General features: G+C 39.5%; 1 protein-coding gene and 1 long non-coding RNA gene across 4 annotated transcripts in view; one reads left to right on the top strand and one right to left on the bottom strand.

The window, feature by feature from the left end:
• Positions 1-6772, bottom strand: part of LOC129771658 (trichohyalin) — a 75301-nt gene extending 68529 nt beyond the window's left edge. Inside the window, exons 1-2 of one of the 2 annotated variants that reach the window (XM_055775537.1) lie at positions 6478-6772; positions 6105-6407 (exon numbers count right to left, since the gene is read on the bottom strand). In XM_055775537.1, coding sequence (XP_055631512.1) covers positions 6105-6135 — 31 coding nt within the window. In that variant the 5' untranslated portion in view covers positions 6136-6407; positions 6478-6772. Of the gene's footprint in view, positions 1-5916; positions 6018-6104; positions 6408-6477 lie in introns of those variants that run through there. The other variant, XM_055775538.1, reaches the window with a different exon arrangement.
• LOC129771662 (uncharacterized) lies at positions 4964-13886 on the top strand. 2 transcript variants are annotated; one of them, XR_008742444.1, is made up of 4 exons: positions 4964-6013; positions 6084-9080; positions 9144-9256; positions 9324-13886. It is a non-coding gene; the product is annotated as an uncharacterized LOC129771662 (long non-coding RNA). The 2 variants fall into 2 exon arrangements; XR_008742443.1 differs by having other exon boundaries at positions 6084-9256.
• Positions 13887-14041: the final 155 nt, after the last annotated feature.

Raw genomic sequence — 14041 nt, 5'->3', positions numbered from 1 at the left:
TGATAGTCTGGGTTTCACTATTGCCGAGTAAATCCAGTGAATCATTCTTGATTTTGGTTCCCACATTTTCCCGAATATACTACTATAAGTCCAGAGCGCAATCTGGGCTTTAGATATTACATACTCCAGTTGATCCGGTGCATAAAACAGGCAGCAAAAACCGATGTCCGGTGATATCGGGGCATCACATCGCTGAGTACTTGCTCGAAGCTATTTGAAATAATTATGTCGGAACACATGTTTCGTCAGGTGATACACTACATCTCCCCGAACCAACATGGATTCTTTCCTGGCAGAAGTGTCGCTACAAATTTGTGTGAATTCACATCCTTCTGTCTCAGCAAAATTGAAGAGGGCCGACAAATTGACGTCAAAGCAGCATTCGACAAGGTTGAACATAGTATACTTCTGGCCAAACTAGCAAAACTTGGTTTCTCTGTAAGGCTCGTTAAATGGCTTCGCTCTTATTTCCTCACTAGAAAACTAGCAGTCAAAATCGGCTCTTGCACCTCAACCTGGTTTGAAAGCAGCTCCGGAGTTCCTCGAGGTAGCAATATGGGACCACTGCTATTCTCACTTTTCATCAACGATGCCATCGTGTATCTTGAAGCCGACTGTTGCCTGATATATGCTGATGACCTAAAGCTTTACATTGTCGTCAACAGCATTGAAGATTGTCGTAAACTTCAAAAACTGCTTGATAAATTCGCTGCATGGTATCGAGTAAACAGGATGCAACTAAGCATACCAAAATGCTCTGTCATAAGACCCATTCCATGAGGTTATGCACCAGAGGAGGAGAAAATTGAAAACGTTATTTGAATAAGCACTAGTTGTATCAGAATTTTTTATATATTGAATTTTTTTTAATTTTTATGCACCAACCTTTGAGAACCTTTGAGTTTAAAAAACTACATAATTATATTCATAATATTTTAGGTTTTCACTATTTTTATGTTTCTTGAGATATCTCTGCACATGCTTAACCAAACTTCAATGTATACCATTGAATGGGTGATTAAATGCTTGTTTGAAGAGCTGTGGGAAGACCTACGTTTCATTTTGTAATTTATAAGAAACAAGCATTTGAAAAACAGTTTTCTTAAAGCGTTGTCACGTCACAAAAATCTAGCATTTTTTTAGTTTATCAGATGAACATAGGTTCAAACATTTTTATACTTGGGTTTCTCTGAGCAAACAATGAGATCGTTAAGATCGGTCCGCAAATAGAGGAGTATCAACTGTCTCCAGGAATTGTTGTCACGTCACGAAAAGTATACGATCCATTCCAGTGTGACGTAACAACGTTTTGACTCACTACAAACACTTTTTTTGCGTTTTCATGAATATAGCACACAAAATTAAACGATGTTATAGTAAAATTAAGAAAATTTCCAGCAAGAATCATCAGTTGGAGAATATTTTATAGTTAGATTGGCTTGTTGTCAGTCAAATACTTTCGTGACGTGGCAACACCTGACATTTTGCTGTTTCGGACTGTTGAACATTAAAGTGCGCTACACATACACCGTCCCGTCACCGTGAAGTCAACGTAAAGGAATGAAATGTCAAATATTCTCCCATCGAAATCGTATGGTAGCATTCACATACACCATCACAGGTAACTATGACATCAGAAAAATAAGTCCAAGGTGACGCTATATGTGTAGCGCACTTAACCCTTTCGTTACGAGCGTCGTCTATAGCCGACATCCGCGCGACGAGCTGTGTGTACGAGCGTCGTCTTTAGACGACATGAAATTCATACTGCTCTTCGATCTTCGATGTGCATACTTTTAGGCGCAGTGCTCCTTACAGGGGTAGCACTTCGGCGGAGCAAACTGCCGTAATGAAAGGGTTAATGATTCTTTTAATTAGTTACAGTTCCATTTCAAAACATACAAATGATCTTTCTCCTATGTTTTATCTACAATATATGAACGTAGATTCCATAATATAAGATATAATCTTATTCCAACTTTTCCGGCTTGCTGATGGTAGTATTGAATGCTAAAAAAATATGGAAAACCCGTACGAAACCCGTACGATAATATATATTCCGATGCAATTTTGGAATCGAGGGTGGTGACTTCCGGTTCGTTAAAAACGGATATAAAAGACCGGGAATGTCATGAAATCCCACAATACGATCGTAAATGGTAATGTTGGCATATATCCATGGGTGCGCGAAGAGGAATAAAAAAAATAATGTTTGATAGTGAGAGATAGGATTTAAGTGAGAGGGAGATGATGTTTGAGTGGAAGGAATTTAACCTTAGAGCGACGTGTGTGGAGTTATACAAAGAAAGTGCACATACAAATGCAACGATCAACGATCAAAGTCAACGTAAAAGTCAAAGTCATCTTCAACACGCAAACATAAACGCCCTTGCACAGGTATGTACGCAGTTGCATACAAAGAGTTTACCAAAATTTTCTGATAGAAAAAATCAAATGCGTTCCCCCTGTAGTGAGCGCCACTCGATGAACCAGGATTGTGCTAGCCATTGATGGCAAGCGCCAGAGTGAACGTGTTAAACAAACACGATATAAAAAAATGGAGGTCGTTTTAGGACCACCCTGACATTTCCCAAATAAAGACATACCGTGTATTACAGGTAACGGGTTGATTCAATTTATATAGCTTATTTTAATGCACAAACCAAGAACTATTGAAATTGCCTTATTTCGCAAAGTTTCGCGATCTAAAAGAACAAAGAACACATTTTGCACACTGGTCGAATATATTTCTTCTCTGTTTTTGAAGGAATGAAAACGTAAAATGGTGCTAAAACGCTAGAATGAAGAGAGCCAAAAAAAAGTCACCATATTATCAAATTGTCAGCGTTATGACACCTTTCATTTGACACTATTGAAAATTCAGTACGAAGCACAGTTCTTCAGATACAAAAGAGGGTATGTTCAGGAGCACTGGTTGCGTTAGGACCACCTTCCCCTATAGGATGGACTTTTAGAAGGGGAAGGGGAGATCTCAGAGGAAAGTAACAAGTATTCAGAGTGATAAAAAAAAACATAAAAAATAGTATATCGCTCGCTAAAATATGGTGAAATACTTATTTAATACAACTTATTGATTGTGTGACGTGACAACGCTTCGTGGAGACTGTATTTGCCGTCAAAATGCATGTTCTTGCGAGTTTTTTGAAAAACTGAGTATACAGGAATCTACGTTCACTTTTCATTGATAAATCATAGAACAAAGATTATTTGTACGTTTTGAAACGGAACTGAAAATACAACATTAATGTTCAAAAGTCGGAACCCGCTAAAAGACAGGTGTTGTCACGTCACAAAAATATTGGGCTGGCAACAAGCGAATTCAACTGCTAAATATTCTCCAACTGAAGATTCTTGTAGGAAATTTTCTCAATTTTACTTTAAAATCGTTTACCATCTGGAAATCGTGTGATTTATACATGAAAACGAGAAAAAAAACTGTTTTAGTGAGTCAAACTGTTGTCACGTCACGCTGGAATGGGTCATAAGCTTCCACCGTAAGATTCTGTCGTTCGAATACACTGTCGAGGGCGAAGTGTTAAGTTGAGTTCAAACGATTCGAGATCTCGGTGTTTTCCTTGATCCAGCTCTGTCGTTCCGGAACCACAACGAAGATAGCATTGACAAGGCTCGTCATGTTGGGATTTGTAAGCAAATTGAGCAGAGAATTCAGTAATCCTTACACACTGAGACCCTTGTATACGTGTTTGGTTCGGCCGTTTTTAGAAACCACTTCAATCATATGGGATCCTTATCCCAGCACTGTGGCTGCTCGCATCGAATTGAGGGAAGGTTCGTCAGATTCGCCTTACGTCGCCTGCCATGGAATGATCCGCTGAATTTGCCACCGTACGAAAGTCGTTGTCAGCTGATAGGGTTGGAAACACTGAAGCAAAGGCGGAAACGGGGTAAGGCAACATTCATCGCTCGACTTCTTGTTGCCGAAATTGATGCACCAAATTTACTTGCGCAAATCGCCATTAATGTTCCTGGATATACTCTTCGTCGCTCCGACTTTCTTCGACTGCCGTTTAGGCGTCGAGACTACTCCCTCCAAGAACCAATACGTTCAATGATGGAATGCTTCAACGATGTTGCTCATCTGTTCGACTTAAATATCACGATTGATGAATTTTAAAGTAGAATTGTGCGTTTCGTGTTTAGCTAGTTTTACTACACTAAGTAAATAAATAAATAAATATCATTAGATGGTAGTTCCATTTTAGCTTTTGGTCAATGGTAATAAAGGGATAACAGACAAAATGTTACTAGGTAATGTTACTAAGCTTATTATCACTGACTCGGCCGTACACATAATCGTCTGTGATGTTTCATTTTTGCTCGCATACTTATTTCTGATAGATCATCAATATAATCGACAGGTTCAAATATCGTAGATAACATATAGAAAATATGTCCAAAAACATTAAATATTCAATAGGTAACACTTTAAATCAACCGCTGTCCGTATTACCCACACCGTCCGTCTTATCCACAGTTTCTTCATATACAGTTGGATTCCTTGTTAATTTGAGCAAGCAATTGTTACTTGACTCCTGTGTACGTGATGGTGTGAGCGACCTTGATTGATCAGATCGCGACCATTTCGGTGAAAGAAGGTGAGTGTTCCAACAGGATTCAGCACCGTCCCAGAAGTCGCGTCTTAACCAAGAATGGTCGAATTCTTAGCATCAGTAAGTTATATCTCGTCCGATCTCATGATCACTCACTCCATTTAGGGTATTTGGAAGCTAAGTCTTAATCATAAGGTATGAGAGTAAAGCAAACCATTCCGGGAACGACAGAAGTTGCCGGACGAGCGATGATCAGCATCCCGGATAAGCATAGTTCATTCATCATTATCCATAATTGCCACTAACAAATCTCCTTCTACGCACTGTAGGGAAATCCATCACAGATTTGATCCTCCATTGAATAACTAAAAGTAGAACTGGTCTAACAATTATCCACGAATTGGATCAATACTGATGATAATCTCAGGTTCATGATATCATCGCCTTAATACGTTGAGCCCTGACCGAGCTAGGAGTCCGACAATGAACATTCCATCTGGTCTCCATCGGCCGATAGGGACCGATAGTGATTTTTTCTGAAAATCATTTTGTAACTTTGTTACTGTAGTTCCCAGTGGCGACTCAAAGTCCATTGTTGATCCGACGAGACCGACGCGAACTAGGCGGAAAATTCAGTCCCCAGAGACCGACGTGGGGCCCAACGTGTTAACCGTAGTTTATCTCAAGTAAATATTGATATTTCCATCTAGCAGGGATACATAAACTTTAGTTCCACGAATAGACTGCTAGTTATCGGTGCTTACCACACCGGTGAAATACCCTTTCGCGTTGTTTTGAGTTTTTATCATGCACCAAAATAGTCGTAGTAATAGTAATTTTGAGATTATACATAACAGTGCACGTTTCGTCAGTATCCATTCAGTATTCTCCTCTTTTTGGTACAAAAAAAACTACTATCACTACTCAGAGAAATTTGTTCAACGATGAAAGATATGTGCTGCGATGTATTCAACGAAGAGAAAGTATGTCACACAAACACACACTCACGAGTACCCGAAGTGCGAAAGATTCATATTCATGTGAAAACATATGTTGCAATGCTGTAAGGAGTGATTGCATGCGAATGTGTTAGCAATTTCGTGAATTTGGAATACGTATGAAATAACTCAATCGCCAGAGTCACCAATCGACGCGCAAGATTACAATTTGATCTGATATTTTGGTTGGCCAGAGAGCAGGATAATTTTAGCACTCAAAAACTGACCATAGCAAGGTGCAGAAGGAGGATCGTATGAAGAAATAAATGAGAGCTGCTGACGAAACACGAACAACTCGAACTTTGTTACGCGCGAAGTATATTTACCCACAACAGGTGCCATGTATAACCGCATCCAGACTCATAACAACTTTTGTACCGGTGCTTGTGAGACACTAGGCGAACAGGCGGTTTTGTTCGAAAGGTACCTTTGCGTAATAGAGAAAAATCTCAAAATTTTCATTCATTCTGAATTACAATAACTTTTCCATTAGTTCCAGGCTGCAGTTACTTACCTTTCGCAGGGTCAGATTCAATCTTATCCATTATGTATGAAATGTTCAACAGTGGAACATATTTTGATAAATGCTGCAATTTAACGAAAAGCACAGTTTCGAAACCGGTATTTTTTTCTAGATTTCTCGTGAATTATACTATCACACTTATTTATAGCAAATATTCGTTGTCGCGTTCCTTTCGTTTGTCGCACTGAGTAAAAATTCTCTTTCTTCAGAATTTTTCTCGTGAACAGGCGAATTTATCTATTTTTTGCTCACAGAATTTGCGTACACACTTGTCAGTTTCTGAAAGATATTTAACTACATTACAGAAGATTAAAAATTATCTATAAACTGTTCACGAAAACACTACAGAAGCTTTGTCACGTACAGCATCCAGTTGTCTCGATCAGACGTGATAAATTGCTCGATGCTGCTCGATTATGCTAACGACTTGTTCATTTGAAGATCGTGCGTTCGTGAAAACTATAATTGAACGGTGAACCGACAGAGCAGGAAACACAAAGCACTGGACACGCGGCAAAGGCAGAGACGGAAGAAAGTAAAACAAGGATAAAAGGAATAGTCGCGGATAAAAAGTTTGAACACAAAAAAAACAGACGTTTTGTGTGCAAATCTCAACTCTCGAGGAAACAGAGTAAAATGGTCCGCATTGGTTTCAGCACGAACGACACTGGGATCGTACTGCTTTATTTTTCGTAACAAACTTGCCTGTGTTTGTGGGCCGGAACTACCAGACACTGCTTCACGCTAATTTGGCGACGAGAAAATTCAACAGTTAATATTATGTGATTCTCCCCGTGCTCAAGCAGCGCGCGCATCATTTTTTCTTTCGATTTGTTTTCAAGTGTTTTAAGAACCGATCTCGCTTCAATTGATTACAAACTATTTAGTGTGCAGCATAACATGATTCTTCATTGACAATTGCACGCGTTGATGGGATATAAACCAAATAATCTGCCAAGTTTGTAGCAACGATACTAATCTAATTCTAATACTACTAAATGCATTCTAATTCATCGTTGGCACAGTAAATACTAATAAATTGGTTATTAATCATGGTCGTGTTATTTTTAATCTCAGTTCTATATTCCATAATACATATCTGAACTAGTTAGCGCCACTCAAATGTTCACTGTAAACGTTTTCTCGCGACGAGTTTAGCTACATATAAATGATATGCATCAATATTTTATCCCCGCATCACTTATGGTATTACCGAATTTAAAAATCTTTGAGTTTATTTTCTATCTGTGAGTTAGTTTTTGCATTGGACTTTTCCATAGTGACTCGTATTGTTAGTTTCAATGTATTGTATTGTTTCAATATAATATACTTGTCATGGTCATGGGTGTCATCCCTCTGAGGGATTTTTACCAAAACTTGACGAATTGTCACTCGAGTAACATTTAAATTGAAAAATAGTTTTATTTGCATAAGCGATTTTGAGGTATTCGAAGCTGTTGTGGCTATTTCTCGCTTATCCTGATCAGAGAGCTTCGATTTAAGTGGAGCTCTCTCCTTCTCACCGTATTCTCGAGAATTCGCCAAATAATTAAGTACTACTTGATGGGATCGTCCAATCCGACAAGCAATTTCTCTGATTCCAACATTTTCTTGGTAAAATGCATCGATTTGTATTTCTTCTCTCTCCGTGGGCTCTTTTCCCTCCGGCATTTTCCAGATTTATTGATCTAAACCGATCTTATAGAAATTTGACACTTGAAAAATACAAAAATATTCATTTACGCTCAGCGCTCACACACACACATATGAAAGCAGTGTATGGTAGTCACCAATACCTACACACTAGAATATAAATTGAAGCATTGTTTGCTTACTATTACACAAAGCATCAGGATCATCACCTTATAGAAGTTGGACATAGTGTATTGCATCATACATAAGGAGAATATCTGTGCCAAAATGTACGGGTCAAGGTTGTCATATAGGACGTCGTCAAAATCGCAAACTACATCAAATCACATGCATTGAATCATCGTGAGTTCCAAGCTCTTCTTGAAGATGTGGACGCACAGTATGGCAACATTCCATCCTTCAATTAAAACTGGGCGATAGTATAAGGCCGATTACACATTATCCGGTTTCTGCCGGACCGGTTTGAAACCCAAATGGCAAATTTCGATCGGACCAACCTTTTTACGACGCCGTGATGCAGCCGTCTACAGCGACTGCAATGTCCGGTGACCGGACAAGCATTATACGCGATGACCGTAGAATAGTGTCGACGTCTGGTGGAGACATCGGTTTGGGAAAGCAAATCATTCTCTATAAGATTATCACACCTCAAGACAGTTTTAAGTTGTTTAAATTTTTAATGAAAACTTTTACTTCATATTATTTGATTGCTCAGAACCTGTGGTATTGATTCTTCCTTAACCATTTTTGTATAGTTTCCTTGATATTTTAACTAAAACTCATCATTGTAATATACAATCATTATCAGACACAATTATTGTTCAGGAGGTTTCCCAACTTGCAAAAAAAACGTATTACTTCATTACATAAAGAACACATTTCATGAGAAGAAGTTAATTTTCATTCATAGTTTTTATTTTAAGATATGTGTTTAATGCACCTGAAAATCCATTATTTCCATCCAATCCATCGCGATATTTCTATCACTATCATTTCCCAAAAGCGGAGCACGAAGCTCCATGCCATGAAAGCGAATTGACAGTTGTTTGTCATGTCTGTTAGTATTAGTACAATTCAGGCAATTTTTCGTCTAATGTAATAGTATGTGTGCACTATTGACGTTTGTTTGTTGATTTTGAAACCAGTTGATAATTTGCAAGCGATATGGATGCTGAAATTTTTATTTCACTTCTTCAACAACTACCAGTGTTGTGGAACTAATTCTGTGATGCAAGTTTCTGCTCAAAGTGAAGCAATGGTCACAGGTGCACGATGTCATCATTTAGCATATTGCCATGGACTGTGTTATTAACGGTGAGTGGTGTCTTTTGACAAGCAGATCGAGTATTTTAATTGACTTCTATTTTTTGTTCACAGGCACCATCCCTTATCTGAAATAATTATTGAACGAGTTCGGGGATGTCAAACAAATCTTCAATTGGTTCATGGAGGGGCGGATTTCGAGCGGCTTTATCGAGCTGAATGAGAAGGTTAGTTTTTGTTAATTTGAACACACTAAAAATAATTCTCTCGTCTAATATTCTTTGGGCATTCCAGTTTGACCTGACCGGCGACGCGATCGACGACGAGACCAAGGCACTCCAGCCAAAACTGTCAGATATGTGCTCTGTGGTCTAAATGTTCCAATGCCCGACGCCAAAGCATCGGTTCTGTCAGAACGAAATTCCAGCTTATCTGATTCGGTCATTCTTTGCCCCGGATCCGCGTATTGATAGCTGTGATGCGAATTGGGCTCGAGAAGCTGCCCATGCCCCAGGATTACGTGCTCGAGGAATTGCGGCATATGTTGAGCTCGTTCTTCGACGAGGATCAGCGGAAGCAGCAATGGAATAGTGTTTGAACGAATTATGTTATTTTATTCGTAATTTGTTTACTGTATTAATGAAATAAAAAAAACTCCAGAATGAATGGATGTGTATACATTCTCTTGTAGGTAAATTCCAAAATAATCACAGGAAGTGAACACATTATACATATAAATAAATAGTGCCTCTGGCTTGTAACGGAATGTTATTATTATTGGTTCATCAAATTGCACTTTTATCTAACCGTGTTTCTGAGACTGTTGAAAAATTATGTGGCAACAGAGCGTGTGAAATAAATCATACTATTCGTGTATGCTTGGAAACGAAATAATTATGCGTATGAATGAATAAACCGCAGCTGGACTAAAGTTAGTTTTTTAAACGTATTCTGTGGTGGGGCGGAAGTATTCACGATAGGTACGGTAAGAACGCCGTTATGATGCAGGATGTGTGTAATGTCCGTGAGGCCTGGTCTCACTTTGATCATGCTCATGGTGTGCTACACTCCAACATTCGGCCTTATGTGATTTCCAAGGAACATACATATGAGAACGCTCGTGGTTGCCGCAGCAGCTGTGGGTTTAAGGTTTTCCGTCTGCACTCAGCTGCATGTAACCGGAATATTTGAAGCAATGTTTACCTGTCAAATCCACATATAAATAAATGCATATATGTGTTTGTGAGAGATGTACGGTTTTGTGTAGCGCGAGGTCTCTTTCACATTGTTGTCCGGTTTTCCGTCCAAACCCAGCGGCGCTTTTTGAAACCGGATAATGTGTAATCGCCCTAACAGTATAGTATAGCAGATCTAACTTTCCTAACGAACATCACGGCAAGGTAAATCGGTTCACAACTCAACCAGATAAAACATTGTAAGGGGTTTTATCTAGGATACGACTTACATATAAGATATAGAACAAATTTATTGTTTATTATTTTTTTAAATTTATTTTAATTTATTTTTATTTGGAGGGAAAGCTCACAAAAGTGGGCGAAAAACCTCATCTTTTAAGTATCAAACAGATTACATTAAATCCTACAGATACATATATGAGGGGCTTAGAATGCAAGGGGTGTAAGTGACTTGATCGATTTCTCTTCATCAACTTTTTATTTAGTTAATAACTCGACTGCAAAAACGTTCCAAATTAAGTTTGCTATAGAATCCGATAGATGAGGTTCTGACCTATCTTCCACATTGTCAAATACAGCTGGGAATGTATTTGCAGCGAAGTTATGACCAAAAGAGAGAGTCGATGTAGAGAAATCGATCAAATCACTTACACCCCTTTCATTCTAAGCCCCTCATATATCTAAACTAATCTAGACTTACACATGTACACATTCAAACTAGTCTAAAACATAAAAGAAACAATCAAATAACTAAAAGATTATCATAAAACAAATTCTTAATTCTAACACGGGACACATTGAAACCAAAACAACGATTAAATCTATTGAACGTTCTGCACATGCTAGTTATCGGCTCATTTGTGCCGTAGTTCGTGAGAGAGGCCGGGACGGTAAAAAAATAGTGAGAACGTACGTTCACGCGTCTGATGTTGATGTCCACCTGTTGCAACAGTGCACCACAATCGATGTCAGATCGCAACAGATCAACGATAAATATCGATTTGGAAACGTCGTGGCGAACACTTAATAATTGTAGGCTCATCAAGATACATCTACATTTGTATTCTGGCAGATTGAACGATCCCTCCATGGTACCCAACGAAGAGCAAAGCGTACGAATCTCCGTTGGATGGATTCGATGCGATTCACACCGATGCTGTAGAAAGGTGCCCATACTACAGAGCAGTATTCCAAAGTTGATCGAACCAAAGACGAGTCGAGTGCCTTCAAACAAGAAACATCTCTGAATTCTCTGGCGAACCGAAATATCAAGCCGAGTTGTTTTGACGCCTTAGCGAAAGCGTAAGTAACCTGATCCTTGAAGGTCAGTTTAAAGTCAAGTATGGCCACCAAGTCTTTGAAATTCGGTTCGCGGTTGAGGATATAATCCTGCAAGCAATATGTAAAACAGATTGATGATTTAATCCTACAAAACGTGATAACAGCACATTTTGAGGCGTTTAGCATCATTCTGTTCTTATGACACCAATCAGCAAAAACGTCAAACTGCTGCTGAAGAAATAATGCGTCGCCGTGGTCTTTTATAACAAAATAAAGTTTAAAATCGTCGGCGTATGATAGCTTCATGCACCTAATAGAAAAATGAACGTCGTTCAAATATAGTAAAAAGATGAAAGGCCCAAGGTGACTTCCTCGAGGAACGCCAGAAGATACAGAAAACGATTCAGAAATATGATCACCAATTTTTACAGCCATATATCGACCGGTAAGGTATGAACGTAGCCAATTCAAAAAAGAACCGTGATGATTTATATTATCAAACGCAGCTGAGAGATCGGTGTAAATAACGTCGACTTGATGTCCTTTCTCCAACTCGCGTATAATTGAAGAGGTGTATTGTACGAGATTTGTAGCAGCAGATCTCTTCGGCATAAACCCATGTTGTTCGGAGGCAATGTAGATGGAACAATTGTACTTTAGATAATCCAGCACCAACAGTTCAAATAGTTGGGAGACTACACATAAAGTAGCGATGCCGCGATAGGTCGAAACAGACTGTTTATCGCCCTTCTTGAAGATTGGAAAAACGAACGAGAAGTTCCAGATCTCGGGAAAAATTCCATTTGAGACGTAGGCTAGCTTCTCGTACGTCTTCACCTGAAATTGACAGATGCGGCCTTATAGCGCGATGCATAGGTATCTGACGCGCGAAGGCTGAGATATGGTTTCTAGACAGTAGCTTGAGCATTACAATCGGGTTCATCATGATATGAAGCTGGAAAGGTGGGAGAACTTTGTACGACGTTGCAGTGATCATTTCCTGCAACGGCAGGACGTATACTATTCCAGCAATTACCTGAGAAACCCAGCTCAGTAACTTGAGCATTGCAATCGAGTTCATTTTGATGAGTAGCTATGTTGAAGTTAGGCGAGTTGTCACCGGCCCGTTTTTTTTTATTTGTCTCGAACATGCGAACGGTGTTCCCATCATGCCAATACCATGCATCACCGACCACTTTGGGTACGGATTTAGATGCGGTAACTTTGAAGGAGACGAAAGAGAAATCTTTCAGACTCTTCCCACGTGGTACTAGTTTTGTTATTTTCAGTAGAGATGAATGAATATTAACGATGTCATGAACGTGTCACTTCAAATCGTTTTCATTTTGTTCCGGGAAAAGTGCGATCACGTAGATAGACACCATGTAGTTGTCAGTCTGATCCTTTCTGGCAACCTTCAAAGAAGCTATGTTCGGCCTTGTACTGCAACCAGCTTCAAAACCAGTATTATCAACGAGAGGCTCGATGCGGGGCCGATTTGCTTCATCATGAAAGGCAATATTGTCAACGGTACGATTCAAGCGATGAGTTGGAATGGATTGGTTCGAAACGTGATACGTGATGGATCTCTCATGCAACGGAACAGTTGATGTTTGACATGGCAATATCCGCACCCGCTTGTTGAGACCGATCGAAAACATTTCCGTTGGATGAGCTATTGTGCAATTTATTTCATCAATAACTTCAAAAAACGACGTTTCACAGCAGGATCTCGAACGATTAATGCGATCCTCTAAAGTGTCGTCGAGGGTGAGACGATTCAGGACATGTAAGAAGGTTGATTGATGTGTTGGTTGGTTTCTCTTTTGTTTGCCGTAAATGGTCGTGTTAATTTGGCGGATATTATCCCCATACATTGCCGAGTATCCATTGAATCCGTCCGTATTAAAGGGTGTGTCACATCAAATTGCATCACGGAAAAACGCTGTAGAAATTTAATTTTTAGGAATTATATCTTCAGCTTTCGCTTATAATCAGATAAGACTGTATAGAATTCGTTGGCCATGCTTCACTGTCAATTTTTCGTAAATTTGGAAAAATGTCGTCGAACGAAAAAGAGCGTCGTGAATTAATCCTGTGCACTCATTTCGAGAATCCGGAGTTGTCACATCGGGACATCGGTAAGATGCTGGGAATCGTCCAATCCACGGTCAGCAGAGTACTAAAACGATACTTCGAGAACCTAACCATCGACCGAAATGTGAAGAACGGCAAAAATGGATGCTCCGTCAGTGAAAAAGATCACAAGCGCGTAGTTAAGCAGTTTAGACGTGATCCGAGAAGTTCGGTCCGGGATGTCGCCAATAAGCTGAATTTGTCAAGTTCATTCGTCCAGCGGACCAAGCAGCGAGAGGGCCTGCGTACATACAAGGTTCAGAAGGCTCCTAACCGCGACGAAAGGCAAAACATGGTGGGGAAGACGCGAGCCCGGAAGCTGTACACCGAAATGCTGACGAAGCCGCATTGCCTGGTAATGGACGACGAAACCTACGTCAAAGCGGACTTTCGTCAGCT

Source organism: Toxorhynchites rutilus, chromosome 2 (genome assembly GCF_029784135.1).
Source record: "Toxorhynchites rutilus septentrionalis strain SRP chromosome 2, ASM2978413v1, whole genome shotgun sequence".
Lineage (NCBI taxonomy): Eukaryota > Metazoa > Arthropoda > Insecta > Diptera > Culicidae > Toxorhynchites > Toxorhynchites rutilus.
This window is presented reverse-complemented; position numbering and strand designations above follow the sequence as displayed.